The 14,197-nt window shown below is 43.3% G+C and overlaps 1 protein-coding gene across 6 annotated transcripts in view; it reads right to left on the bottom strand.

Annotated features, from left to right (window-relative positions):
- Positions 1-14,197, bottom strand: part of SUPT20H (SPT20 homolog, SAGA complex component) — a 35,927-nt gene that overhangs the window by 2,010 nt on the left and 19,720 nt on the right. For 3 of the 6 annotated variants that reach the window (XM_081176380.1, XM_081176381.1, XM_081176378.1), the window contains exons 16-23: positions 13,944-14,061; positions 13,258-13,366; positions 9,529-9,684; positions 7,580-7,649; positions 4,994-5,148; positions 3,449-3,507; positions 2,395-2,505; positions 436-544 (exon numbers count right to left, since the gene is read on the bottom strand). In XM_081176380.1, coding sequence (XP_081032506.1) covers positions 436-544; positions 2,395-2,505; positions 3,449-3,507; positions 4,994-5,148; positions 7,580-7,649; positions 9,529-9,684; positions 13,258-13,366; positions 13,944-14,061 — 887 coding nt within the window. Of the gene's footprint in view, positions 1-435; positions 545-2,394; positions 2,506-3,448; positions 3,508-4,993; positions 5,149-7,579; positions 7,878-9,528; positions 9,685-13,257; positions 13,367-13,943; positions 14,062-14,197 lie in introns of all 6 variants that reach the window. The other 3 variants (XM_081176383.1, XM_081176379.1, XM_081176382.1) reach the window with 2 other exon arrangements.

Here is a 14,197-nt window from a genome sequence, read left to right as displayed (position 1 = left end):
CACAATAGTAACAGGTGGCCGCAAGGAGAGTGCTGGAATGCTTTTAAATGAGCCCATAGACAGAGTAGATGCATAGCTGTCAACTTTCAGATTTGAAAATAAGGGATCAGCAGCCTCACCTGTCCTGGGGACAGTCTACGGGATATCTAACAATCCGGGATAGCAGTGGGAAGTGGCGGGAAAAGGCGCTGGAATAAGGGAATTTCCCGCAAAAAAAGGGAAGGTTGACAGGTATGAGTAGATGTAATGAAAACCTGGTGGAATGGAGGGAACCAGTGGGATAGGGCTATTCCTGGAGGAGGAATCTATTGATGGTGTCATGCTGTATGGCAAAGAAGGTATAGAGCATAGGTAGAAAAAACCCGACCTCCAGGGCAACAGTGGTTAAACAAATTTGCAGCAAAACAGCCCTGTAAGGATGCTTGAGCAACATACCTGCTGCTGCCTGAGGCTGCATAAAATTCCCTACTCCGGTCAGGTTAACGACAGTTGACTGCTGAGCTGATAAGGTCTGGTCTTGATTTGTGGAAGCTTGATCAGAACCCTAGCAAAGAGAGAGGAGGTTAATAGGTAAAAAAGGTAACGGACCCCGGAACGGTTAAGTTAAGGCAGTTAATACCGGAACACTCGGCACTGGACAATGTTCTTGAGAACATAAGGAGCCAGATAGATCAGCCCAATGGTCTACCTAGCCCAGAACTCTGTTGCTTTCTCGGTGGCCGGCCAGCTGCCTATGGGAAGCCCCAAATCAGGGCCTAAGCACAAAGCATTTAATCTTCCTCTTGAAAAACAACAACAATACTCCTAGCTACAGCAAGATTACAAGAGCTATCTGCCATATAACTGATGAGGACCACAAGATAATTTCCAAAGTACTTTCTAGGATGGTGCAGAACTAAGAGTGGTTTCCTGCAAGCAATAGTGTGTAAATTAGGAGCCAGTCTCAGGAATGTGGACTCCTACCCCTCCATAGTGACATCTCCCCTTTCCAGCATTCACAGTATTTCTCTCTATGTGGGTGCTGATGGAAGCAATGGTTAACATAAGCACCGATTACCCATAACCACAGTTCACAGTGGGGTGTGCATAACGTGAAACTGGTGAATTCTGAGAAGCAGGGGTGGGGGAAAAGTCCTCAAAACATTGACTCTCAAATTGCAAACCATGGTTTGCATGGAGCCTGGGTTCCCTCTATACCAGCTCTCTTGTTGTCTGTGCAGTCTGTTCGTGGACTATTAAGGTGCTATCCAAGAAGGACTACCATACCATTTCCCTGTTCAAAGCAAGCTTCTACAAGAAAAAGATGAGTCTATGAACACTTCTAAAAGCTTATTACTCACAGGGAACTTTCTCTGAGTAGCTACCTATGGGAAGTACCAACTCTGGAAATTATTCCCTACAGTGAACAACTATCTAATTGATATTGCTGCCCAAGTAGCAATTTTAACACAAAGGTAAAGGGACTCCTGACCATTAGGTCCAGTCGTGGACGACTCTGGGGTTGCGGTGCTCATCTCGCGCTATAGGCCAAGAGAGCCAGCATACAGCCTCTGGGTCATGTGGCCAGCATGACTAAGCCGCTTCTGGCGAACCAGAGCAACGCACAGAAACGCCGTTTACCTTCCTGCCGGAGCGGTACCTATTTATCTACTTGCACTTAGACGTGCTTTCGAACTGCTAGGTTGGCAGGAGCAGGGACCGAGCAACAGGAGCTCATCCCGTCGTGGGGATTCGAACCGCCAACCTTCTGATTGGCAAGTCCTAGGCTCTGTGGTTTAACCCACAGCGCCACCCGCGTCCCTAATTTTAACATATCCAGATATAAAAAAATATTTCTCTCTCACTTGAATCAACCTCATTGCATGACAACAATTTCAGCAAAACCTATGTGGCTGTTTGCTTATCAGTATCATGCCAAATAGTGATTATGTTATTTTTATTGGGTTGTATCCAATGAAGTCATCCCATTTGGACAAGGACTTCTGCTTATGCAACAGGATTTCCTCTTTCCTGTTTGTATGTGATGTCAATAAAAGGTTTGATGATTATGATGATTTCCTCTTCCTGTATGGAACCCCTCACATCTTTTCTGGGGGTTCATTCAACACCATGGAGCAGATTTGGGGGGCATGGTTCTGAAGGTTAGGAAAGATATTTTGCTGAGAACCACTGCCAGTCAAAATAGACATTTCCAATCTACAGCAAGCAATGGCTTGATTCAGTTTAAGGTAGCTTTAGCTGCTCAATTGTTCTTTGATGAGGTTAACTCTTGACTTTGACTGTCCTTATTCCAAGTCCTTTTCATGTGTAGCTACAAGGAACTATCTCTCTACACATATTCCCAAAGGCAGCATGTATGTGCTTATAATATTAGTTTCAACAGGAATGCCTCACCTGATCTCCCTGCTGTTGAGGACTAGATGTTGTAGGCTGCTGTGATGGAAACTGGGATAGCTGCTGCTGTTGTTGCTGGAGGGGATTGAAAATCAGTGAGCCACCTGGAAGCTATTAGGTTTAAAGACAAGGGAGGGATAGGTCAGTTTGCCTCATTCTCCTATGATAAGCTACATCATAACCAAGACAGAGATGACATTTAATATTCTTTGAAAATTTCATTTATGGCTTCACAAAAAAATTAGTGTTGCTGTTTTCAAGACTGGTGTCAGCAGGAAAGTGCTTGCTACCATAGCACCCCTCCTAATGAAGTCCCCTCCTCCATTTCAACAAAATTTGGGGGATTCTAGTGTGGTGCATCTAGATCAAAATCACAACCAGGGAAGAAACCAAAAGCAAAGAAAACAAAGTATGTTTTGAGCCACACACAAAAGTCTAACCTGCTCACCCGGTCCACAATTCATTCTACTCATTTGGTGAGACTTGTATGTCCAGCCTAACCCCCCGCCCCCAAGAACCTGAATCTCTGCTAATAGCTGCAAAATTTGCACTTCGAGAAATGCTGGAAAGAGCATTTAACCTAGCTTGCTGAATTTCCCCTTCAACTGCTTCCCCCTATGCATTTTTTCTTGCGGAGTAAAGAAATATGTGTCAATCTGGAAGGAAAACAGCTGGGCAGAGGTGACTGCAAGGGCAGTGTGGCAGGTCCTATAAACTCACAACCTCCTGATTTGTAAATTTTTGATAGAGAACTATTCTGAGACCCAGGTCTCCAAAGAACAGGAAGTTCTAGTTTTGATGTCCTCAACGTTTTATGGCTATAGCATTCTTATCATTTGCTTTCCTATTGCTATACACCAAGGGAGACAGATAACCATCTGCATATGTGAAACTGAAATATTTTCAACAGCCTGGATGTTCTTAATTGTCAGTCAAGGGGGATGCAGCTATCTGAATTCACATCTAATATGCCCCTCGCAAAACCAGTATCGAAGAATTGATTTCCCAATCAATATAGAAAAATAGGACAACATACATCACCATACAATCTTACCTGTAGCAAATTCAAAGGGCGAAGGCCTGGAGCATTTTTTAAGCCAAAAGGGCCACCTGCTGAGATTAAGAGAACATTGTGATTTCCCTCCCTCTTCAGTTACATCCAAACTAGAGGTAGAATTGTATTGCTGAGTAATAGTAAAACAACAGAAGCTGATAAAAGCAAAAATATTTCGCCCCTTTCGGATTAAACTAAAGCTTTTCTCAAAACTGTCTCATTGACTCAGCTAAAATTTATAACAACAACAAAAGAGACAAAAAATCTGGTTATTAAATATATTCAGCAATACAATCTTAAGGCTCAGAAGAATGGTTGAGAGCATCTGCACTGAACCTCTCATGTATTATCTGGTTTCAATGCACAGAACAATGGCACCCAAACTCTGAATCCAGTTCCTTCTCTCTGAAGTCTGGAGGACAGCAAGCATACAAATCATATATTTAATACTAATTTGATATATTTATACCCGATAGATCAAAATGTGTGTGGCAGCTTACAAATCACGGATCAATAAAACACCAAACAAATCAGGAAATTATGGAATTTCATTATATTTGATTTTTATTCAGTTGTATGGTTTTATATTATTGTTGATGTAAGGTACTCTGCATCCTAACTTCTACAGGGTTGTATGTACAACTCTTAAATAAGTGAAGAAAGAAAACAAACTGCAACAGAGCAAAACTGAAGACAGTGACAGATAAAAGTGAAAAACTCTAAAAACAGCAGCCAATACCGTACCAATGCACCAAATTTAAATGTCTAGATAAGCAAGATTGATTTTACTTGGCACTGAAAGCTCTGTTTAACAACTTGCACCGGGCAAACAAATCTAGAAAGGAAATTCAAGTAACTAGGTGCCATTACTAAAGGCCCACTATTTGGCAACAGCCTGTCTAATCTCAGGAGATGGAGGAACACTGAGAAAGACCTGCTGTAAGTTACGTTATCAAGCAAAGAGGAACCTGTCTTCTGGAATTTATTAAGATTTGACGTGGGCAAGAAGAAATGGTGAATAAAGAAAAAAAGGTAGCCAACATATACACATGAACTTCTTACAGTACAGTTGTACCTTGTAAGTCGAACTGAATCTGTTCTGGAAGTCCATTCAATTTCCAAAACGTTCAGAAACCAAAGTGTGGCTTCTGATTGGCTACAGGAAGCTCTTGCAGCCAATCGGAAGCTGTGTTGGATGATCGGCTTCCAAAAATATTTCGCAAACCGGAACAGTCACTTCTGGGTTTGCGGCATTCGGGAGCTAAAACGTTCAATAACTAAGCAGTTCGAAAACCAAGGAACGACTGTATTTAGGAGATTCAGTCACATGGCATAAAGGGATTTTTCCAAAGCCCTGGAGATGGCTAATTCACATGCTATCAATTGTAACCAGAAGTAATTTCTAATTTTTTATTGCTGACTACATGGGTCATTAATGAGCCAATCAACTACTGCATTCAATTTTTCCATGACTTTTCCCGTTATAGTGGAAGTAGTCCCACACTGTGCCATTCCCATTCAATCAAGATGGAATTTCCTGCTGACCTGGCTGGGAGGAGGGTTGCACTGCAGCAGGCAGCACACTTGGCACCAGGCCTCCGGATGGTAAAATGCCACTTAGGTTGAGGCCTGCAGGGGTTATTGCACTAGTACTACACCCCAGCATGGGGTTTGAGCCGCTCATCAATGTCTGCGCTCCACTGTGCAAAAGAAAATGAGCAAGCATGAGACCAGAATGTCGTAAAACAGCACAAAGTACCGTTTTTGGTATCCAATAAATATAATAATAATAATAATAATAATAATAATAATAATAATAATAATAAATTTATTTATACCCCACCCTCTCCAGCCAAGGCCGGGCTCAGGGCGGCTAACAACCAATAATAAAAACAAGTTGAATGAATACAACTTAAAAACAAGATTAAAATACAACATTACAACATTAAAATGCAGCCTCATCACAGGAGGAGAAGGAAAAAAGAAAGAGGGGGAGAGAATCAAATTGGCTCCAAGCCAAAGGCCAGGCGGAACAACTCTGTCTTACAGGCCCTGCAGAAAGAAATCAGATCCTGCAGGGCCCTGGTCTCAGGAGACAGAGCTTTCCACCAGGCTGGAGCCAGTGTTGAAAAGGCCCTGGCTCTGGTTGAGGCTAATCTGACTTCCTTAGGGCCTGGGACCTCTAGGGTGTTGCTATATATGGACCTTAAGGTCCTCCATGGGGCATACCGGGAGAGGCGGTCCCGTAGGTACAGGGGTCCTAGGCTGTGAAGGGCTTTAAAGGTCAAAACCAGCACCTTAAATCTGACCCTGTACTCCACCGGGAGCCAGTGCAGCTGGAAAAGCACTGAGTGAATATGCTTTTGCATCATTAGGGTTGAAGTTATATAGTTCAATCCCCAGCTGATTTTATTATGTCTTATTACTCAGAAAAAAAATATGTACTGAAACTTGCAAGTAAAATTTGCTGCTCTAAAATAAACAAGTCGGAAATGGGTCCATTTCTCCACACTGTCTAGATGACATCTTTTAGTTAGACCAGGGTTTCCCAAACTTGGGTCTCCAGCTGTTTTTGGACTACAATTCCTATCATCCCTAACCAGTGGTCCTGCTAGCTAGGGATGATGGGAGTTGTAGTCCAAAAACATGAACTCTTCCACATTAGGGAGCATATGAACTCTTCCACATAAGGGAGCATATGAAAAAGTGCCTAAAACACAACTCCAATGACAGTGAGAATAATGCTGAAATAAACTATTTCTTCATTATTAATATACAGTGGTGCCTCGCAAGACGAAAATAATCCATTCTGCGAGTCTCTTCGTCTAGCGGTTTTTTCGTCTTGCGAAGCAACCCTATTAGCGGCTTAGCGCTATTAGCGATTTAGCAGCTATTAAAGGCTTAGCAGCTAAAAGGCTATTAGCGGCTTAGAAAAAGGGGGGGGAGCGGAAAAAATTGGAACACTCGCAAGACGTTTTCATCTTGCGAAGCAAGCCCATAGGGAAATTCGTCTTGCGAAGCAGCTCAAAAACGTAAAAACCTTTCGTCTAGCGGGTTTTCCGTCTTGCGAGGCATTCGTCTTGCGGGGCACCACTGTAATTATTTCCAATATTTCAATACAGATTGTAAATATAACCCCCATCTAATACCTCTAGACTTCCCATCTCTTCCCTCCGTGACATCCTATCTACTTGTTACGCTGCATACCCTCTTTGACCACCCTATTTCATTCTAGTCTTTCTCTTGGTTGTTAAGTATGCTGCTCATAGATCTTTTTTCTTTTTCTTTTTGCAAATCATCTTTATTGGTTTCTTTTAATTTACATTCATAGAATCACATTACAACATCTCAGTTCTCCTATGACTAAACTTATATTTCTAAATAATAATAAACAAAACAAAAACAAAAATTTGTGCTTATTGACATTTGGTTCGTTTGTCTCTTTAAGTAATCTACCCTCAGCTGTGTCTCATCCTGATCTCTGACTTTTGTCATTATGCTGGCTAATTCTATGTATGCAATCAACTTATTTTGCCACTCGTCTTTAGGGGAAATTGCTTGTTCTTTCCACTTTTCACGTGTAATAGTTAACTTTAAGCTCTCAAATCTAACAAGGAATGACGTCTCCAAGCTAAGCAAAAACTGAAGCTTTTAGCAATTCTTTGCTTTTTGCGCCAAATCCACATACCGTATTTTTCGCTCTATAAGATGCACCAGACCACAAGACGCACCTAGTTTTTGGAGGAGGAAACAAGAAAAAAAAAATTCTGAATCTCAGAAGCCATAACAGCAAAATTGCTGCGCAGTGAAAGCAGCAATCCCTCTTGCTGTTCTGGCTTCTGGGATAGCTGCGCAGCCTGCATTCGCTCCATAAGACGCACACACATTTCCCCTTACTTTTTAGGAGGGAAAAAGTGAGTCTTATAGAGCAAAAAATACGGTAATTATGGTTATCTTTTAAAACTTAAGAACGCAGCGCATAAAGCGTTCACTTTCACAGACAGGGAGCCGACAAGGGTTGGCAAGCCCTTATCGAGCCTGGCGTCGTGTCATCAGCACAGCATAATTCTGGGGCAAAATGACTGTAACAATCAAGACGTGTGAAGCGCCGTAGACAAAAAACCAACTTACCACACAGAGCCCACTACATTGATGAAGTTAAGTCCTGCAGAGTTTGCCATGACCTGGTTGGAGGAGGTTCCTGTAGTAACGGACGTTACCATGGTGGAAAGAGGAATGGTCATTACAGGCAGTGCCTGGCTCAGAGACATGTGCTGCTGAGCGAACGGGGAGAGCAAGGTGGGCTGAGGGGCGAAGCCTGAATCGTGGGGAGTAGGGGAGGCAGAATGGGTAATCAGAGTTGAGCTCTGAGCGTCAGAAGGGTGTGGGGTCGATGAAGGGGTGCTGGTTGGAGTAGGAGTTCCAGACCCTGCTCATTGAGAAAAATAAAAAGCACTAGTTTGTTATAAAAGGCCAGTCCTTTTGTAAAATAAGGTTCGCGGAATCTCACTTAGCTCTGATAGCTTGCTCCAGTTTTAAAAAAATAAATAATAATCAGTGAAACGCCAGGGTTAGTAATTTGCTGTTAATTACAGGTGTGCACAAACAATATCATTAGGCTTAATTCTGCAAATGAACACCAACGCTGCATTTCCCTATTAAATCGTTCTAACACTGACGATACACTTATGCAACTGCTATGAACGTTTTGAGAGCTACCTTTAAACAAAGCGTTTTGCTTGCCAAAAATATAGGCATTCAACACATGTAATAGAACATCTGCGTCATAAAACAAAGAAAAACAGATCTGAACAAAAAACACAGACTATGGTCAAACTGCGGCGGTGGGGGGGGGGAACAGTACAAATAGTTATCGGTAACCAGCTTGCTTAATTTAGGCCTAATTTGCAAAGGAAGGAAGGAAGCATTGCTTGTGGCAGAAAACAAACACTTGTGTGTTTTAAAGCATAAATTTGGCATGATGACATCATATCAATGGAATGAAAACAAAAAACCAAAGCTCTTGAGGTGTTTTCGTTTTATGTTTTGTTTTTTTTAGCTTTCATGTCCTGCAGAAAGAAAGGAAAGAAATGTGAATGTCCAGAAGCTGTGAGCAAAGCCTTATTTACAGCAACAACTGTGTGCAACAGATTTATACAATTACTGCTAGCAACATAAAAAGAAGGGAGAGGGTTGTGTGAATCAAACTATTGGAAAATTTATCAAAGCTTCCTTACAGGTTTTCTTTGTGCAAAACAGGAAGGCAGAAAAATGACACCTTTTGAGCCACCCAGACAATTTTAGATTATGCCACACTCAAGCGACAGGACATTGTGCAGCAGACTAAAGAACGGAGCAGGCACCTATAAGCTATTCTTACCAATTCCCTCTTTCTCGCCTTACGAGCTACTATCTATTGAGACATGTAACTATTTCAAAAGTAGGTAAAAATCCACAGCGATGCAGTGATTCTGTCCCAAAATTAAAACTTGGCTGCCACTCAACTGAGTAAACACTTAGCAAAATGGTGTTGTCTTGAAATTATTCTTACATTTTCATCATCAGCAATGATTTGTAAAACGATATAGGAGTGTTTTAAAAAATCAGTTTGTAGTTTATTGTATCACCACCTCAAGACTGATCATGTTATTTACATACACAGAGATACAACTGCACCGTATTTGACGACATTTAAGAAGTTTTAGCTGCTTTTAAAAAAATGCAAATTTAAGGAGGCATTAAACGAGCTACTGTTTATACACTAGCAGAAAGGGCTGCACTTTGGGAGCTTCTACAGTCACATTAATTATCAGGCTGTGTCAAAGCGAGGGACCAGTGAATCTTGCATAAAACGGAATAGAACGTATACACAAACGGTGCATACATATATTTATACAGAGAAACGAGTACAGTTACAGCAAACGAAGTACATACAGTACATACAGCCTGCCTTAAGTGATGCAAACTTTATACACAATCTAGGGTACAATGGACATTTAGATTCTCCAATCAGCTGGTTAGGAAGTTTATAGCACGAGAAGCCTAGGAAGACTTAATGGACAATTTAGGGCGGGACTCACTTTGTGACGAGCTTGCAGGAGACATGGCGGTTGGAGAAAGCATGCTCAGTTGATTCAGATCCAGAGACTGCTTCCGAGACACACTGGGAGGCTTGGGAGGAGGAGGAGTTGGGGATTTTAGGTGGCCACTTGACTGCTGTGAACTAAAAATGTTACCTGAAAAAGCACAAATAATCCATGTTACGTTCTGTGAACCAACACCAGAAAAGAGTTACCCTATTTTTTGCTCCCTAAGGTGCACTGGATCATAAGGCGCACCTAGTTTTTAGAGGGGGGGGGGAATTGTTCCCCCCCCCAGCCCCAAAGAGCAGCCTGTCCACTTCTCCCAGAGCTTCTCGAAGCTGCTGGGGGAAGCCCAGGTCCCCCCCCCAGCCCCAAAGAGCAAAGAAGCCAAGACAGCGAGCGGGATCTATCCCGCTCGCTGTCTTGGCTTGTGCCATAGCTGCGCGCAGCCTCTGCCGATGGCACAAGCCAAGACAGCCAGCGGGATGGATCCCGCTGGCCGTCTTGGTTTCTTTAGCTGCGCACAGCCTCTCCAGCTGGGAATGGCAATTCCCCCACCTCCTGCAAAAGCCCACAGGAGCCGCGCACCCTTTAAGGAGCGCACGGCTCCTGCAGGCTTTTCGACGAGGAGGGAAAAGGGACTGGTTGGCTGCGTCAGTCCATTCTCCCTCCTGGGGAAAAGCCCGCAAGAGCCGCACAGAGCTTGTGGCTTTTCCTGCCTGCCTCCCCCCTGCATTCACTCCATAAGATGCACACACAGTTTCCCTTACTTTTTAGGAGGGAAAAAGTGCATCTTATGGAGCAAAAGATACGATACTTTGTTCTCTAAAGTGTGCGCTTTAGGTGTGCAAAATAAGAAGTGCACAGCAACATCTGCCATTGCTACCTGCAGCAAAAGGTAACCTCAATCTACATATTGCAGGTATGTAAATAGCTTCACCCCCTTCCTGTGCCAAATTTTGAAGCATGAAGGACCCTCTATAAAACTGATGCTAATTGCAGCCAGACAGGTTATAACGAGTAATTGGAAAAATGCAGAAGAGCTAGGGGTGAACCAATGGAGGGAAAAATAGAAAAATATTATAAACTTAGAATATCCAACTGTGAAAATACATAGAATGAAAGGGTTTAAGGTCAGTGAGGAGGAGGAGGATTGGTTTGAGAAAATATTGCATTATTTGGGCAGGTTTGAACAATTTGGGGCACTTAAAATGTTAAAAGTTAAATAAGCCTTGTAGAAGGAGGAGTGTTAAGGTATATAGAATTGTACATATGGTTGATTTGAATAGGTCATTATTGATTATGTATACCCAATGTATCAGCTGCCTGGGGGTTCTCACTGTTTGTGTTTTGGTTGTTGGTTAAAAAATAAAAAATGAGGGACCCTCTAGGACAGGTTTCCTCAACCTCGGCCCTCCAGATCTTTTGAGACTACAATTCCCATCATCCCTGACCACTGGTCCTGCTAGCTAGGGATCATGGGACTTGTAGGCCAAAAACAGCTGGAGGGCCGAGGCAGAGGAAGCCTGCTCTAGGATGACACCTGTCAGAGACCAGGTTGAGGAGTACAGCTCTGATGAGGAATGGTGGGAGTTTCCCTCTCCCCTGCACAGGATCCTGAAGCTGCCCAGGAGCAGTGGAGCAGTATAGATTTGGAACAGTGATTTGCAGAGGGACATAGTTCTGAAAACAAAAACTGGGAAGAACTGGGGGCGGGTGAACAGCAAAGTGAAGTAGAACTGGGAGAGAGTTAGAAAGTATCCAGCCTATCAGTCCAAGGTCACGTACAGCAGATGCGGTGGCTGCACAAAAAGTATGATGGTTGCGAGATCATGTTGCAAGACGCAAGTGACTAGGGGGGAAGTGGGTGGACACCTTAACTGGGAGCACCTTTTCTCTGAGATGGATTCTTTGTTCTTGAGCTGTGATCATTAAAATCTCTTTTAGGTTAAGAGTAATTTTAAGTAAGTCTCTAATTTTAAGTTAGAGACTTTTAAGTTAGTCTCTAATTTTAGTAAGAGACTAATTTTGCTTTGTTCTGCTTATCCACGGCCAAAGGGAGGTAGGAAGCCGTTTTCTCGAAGCCTGACTACACCTCATTTCCCAGTGGAAGGGGTACCTGCCAGTCTATTCAGAGGGCAGACTCTTCCCAATCAAAACTGCTGCCAAGGAGGGCATGACGGCGGTTTAAAACAAGGGGACTTTGTTCCTCGAGCAGATTTAGCAAGGTAGGTACCTTAATAAAAGCTGATGAGGTTGGCCGTTGCTACTGTATTGCAACAGAAGGTAAAAAGATGAGCAAGGCAAATTTATAAATGTATTTGGACACTGAGAAACAAAAAAAGGGAAAGCACAGCCAGGTCTACTCTCTCAAAGATATGAAGTAATTGAAACAAAGGAGAAACAAAGGGGTAGGAAAGCTGAAGCTAATGCAAATATATTTCACATCTGGCAACCAATGCGCCTTTTTGGTTTCAGATAGTACCGTATTTTTCGCCCCATAGGGCGCACCTAGTTTTTTGGGGGAAGGGAATAAAGAAAAAAAATTATTTTCGACCCCAGCCCCCAGAACAGGCTGCTATCTGCAAGCCTAGGGAGCCCGGCAGGAAGTCACGCTGGTCTCCCCAGGCTTGCGGATATATGCCCGGATATATGCCCGAAGCAGGCAGCTCTCCGGAAGCCTTGGGAGACCGACGGGAACTCCCGCAGGCTCCCAAGGCTTGCGGATAGCTTCCTGAAGCCTGGAGAGCGAGAGGGGTCGGTGCGCACCGACCCCTCTCGCTCTCCAGGCTTCAGCGAAAGCCTGCATTCGCCCCATAGGACACACACACATTTCCCCTTCATTTTTGGAGGTGAAAAAGTGTGTCCTATGGGGCGAAAAATACGGTACATGGGTAGATAAGTCTAAAAAGCCCAGGACACAAGTTTTCACAGCTCTCTAGCGGCTTTGGGGGCTCACTTACCAGAAGTAATATATTTAGAGTTAACTGTGGAAGAATATATTCGATTCTGATCAAACTAAGTCTCCTTGAGCAAAATATACATCAGGAGGCTTAGTTTGGCCAGAATCGAGTAATACGCCTCCAAACACTAAACATATTGCTTCCGGTAAATGAGTCACCATAGCCGCTAGAGAGCCGTGAAAATTTGTGTCCTGGGCTTTTTAGACTTGCTTACCCATGTACTATCTGAAAGCAAAGGGGAACACTGGTTGCCAGATGTGATGTCAGGAAAAAGCAGCAATGCGAAAGCCAGCTGCAGGTGTCTGGAATGCAAAACAGGATGTTGATGTCTGGGACTGTACTAGTGGAAAAAAGGGGCAGTCTATTCACAGCACTGAGCACCGGATGTTAGCTCAGAGTGTCATCTGACCTGTACTGGAAGTACAGGGGTGGAGTTTAGACTCTACTGTTGGAGTCTGAAGAGTGCAGACACGTTTCTCTGTACTGCTGGAATGAGAGGAATAAAGACATGTAAATAGATTTCTGTCTGACTCTTTTCCCCTCCCTGAGGGAAGCAGGGAGGAGGGAGGAGGGGTGTGTCCCTCTCACATTGAGTGGGATCGCCGATAGAGACCTTGCCGGGAGACGCAGACGGGGAGGTCAACAGGATCTCAAGCCGAATGCCTGGAGCAAAGGCCAGTGACCTCTGACTGTGGCTGAAAATCCTGACAGTTTTCTGCTCTCTTATCCTACTATTTATTTTTTTAAAAAAACCAACAATTACCTGAAGAGCTACTTCCTGAACTTGAAGGTAGCTTGATGGGAGGTGGTCGATGCTTCACACCTTTCCCCAGCACTGAAGACTGAATATAGCCTGACACACTCTCAGGCTGCTAGAAGCAAAACAAAAAAAACAACAACCCTTCTTACTAGATGTCAACCTTTTCTTCCAGCTTTCAGCCTTTTTCGTTCTTCCCTTTCTCAATTTGACAGGAGAACGAACACCCGAGTTCCTAATTTTTGATTCTGCAAAACACCGGTCCCTAATTCACTGGTACCTCTATTTTAAGACTAGTTCCCGGCATTCCACCCGACTCTCCCAACATTCTGAAAACGTTTCAGACTGCTCAGGAAACAGAACAGGGCGTTGGGTTATGCTGGCTGGGGCTGATTTGGTTCTTTCACACAAATTACTGGGGTTGTACTTGAAGATGTAATTAAAAGGAGCCAAAATTTCACCAGTGGACAGATTTAGCCCTATCCTCATCGCTCTCATTCACGCATATCGGGAAAAGCAGTCTTAAGATAGAAGAAAGCGGATGGGGCAAAAGCCAAGCAGTTAAAAGGTCCTTGGGGGGGGGGATGATTGTCCCTGTTGTGTAAACTTGAGATTAAATGGAATCCTATGGAATCACTGCATTTTTTAAAGAGTTACAAAGGTGTCATTTCATTCATTCATTAATAACTTACTTCCATTTCCTTCCCAGGAGAGAGCTGGCTTAGATGGACAGATCCGCAGGAGTTGTGAAGCATTTTCACTGGGCATTTAGCTTCGTTTTGAACTAGCTCCTGGTACTGATTGACTACTCTGTAACGTAACATTAAGCAGAGGTCATTCATGAGATCATGTAAGTACTAGGTGAAGGCATCTCCAGAACCAAAACAATGCAGAGGCTTCTATATTCTTGCATTTTCTCTATTCATTACTTCCAATCAACAAATTA

This window comes from Podarcis bocagei (assembly GCF_964188305.1).
Source record: "Podarcis bocagei genome assembly, chromosome: 17".
In the NCBI taxonomy this organism is placed as follows: domain Eukaryota; kingdom Metazoa; phylum Chordata; class Lepidosauria; order Squamata; family Lacertidae; genus Podarcis; species Podarcis bocagei.
Note: the sequence above shows the minus strand (reverse complement) of the source record. Positions and strands in the feature narration are given on the sequence as shown.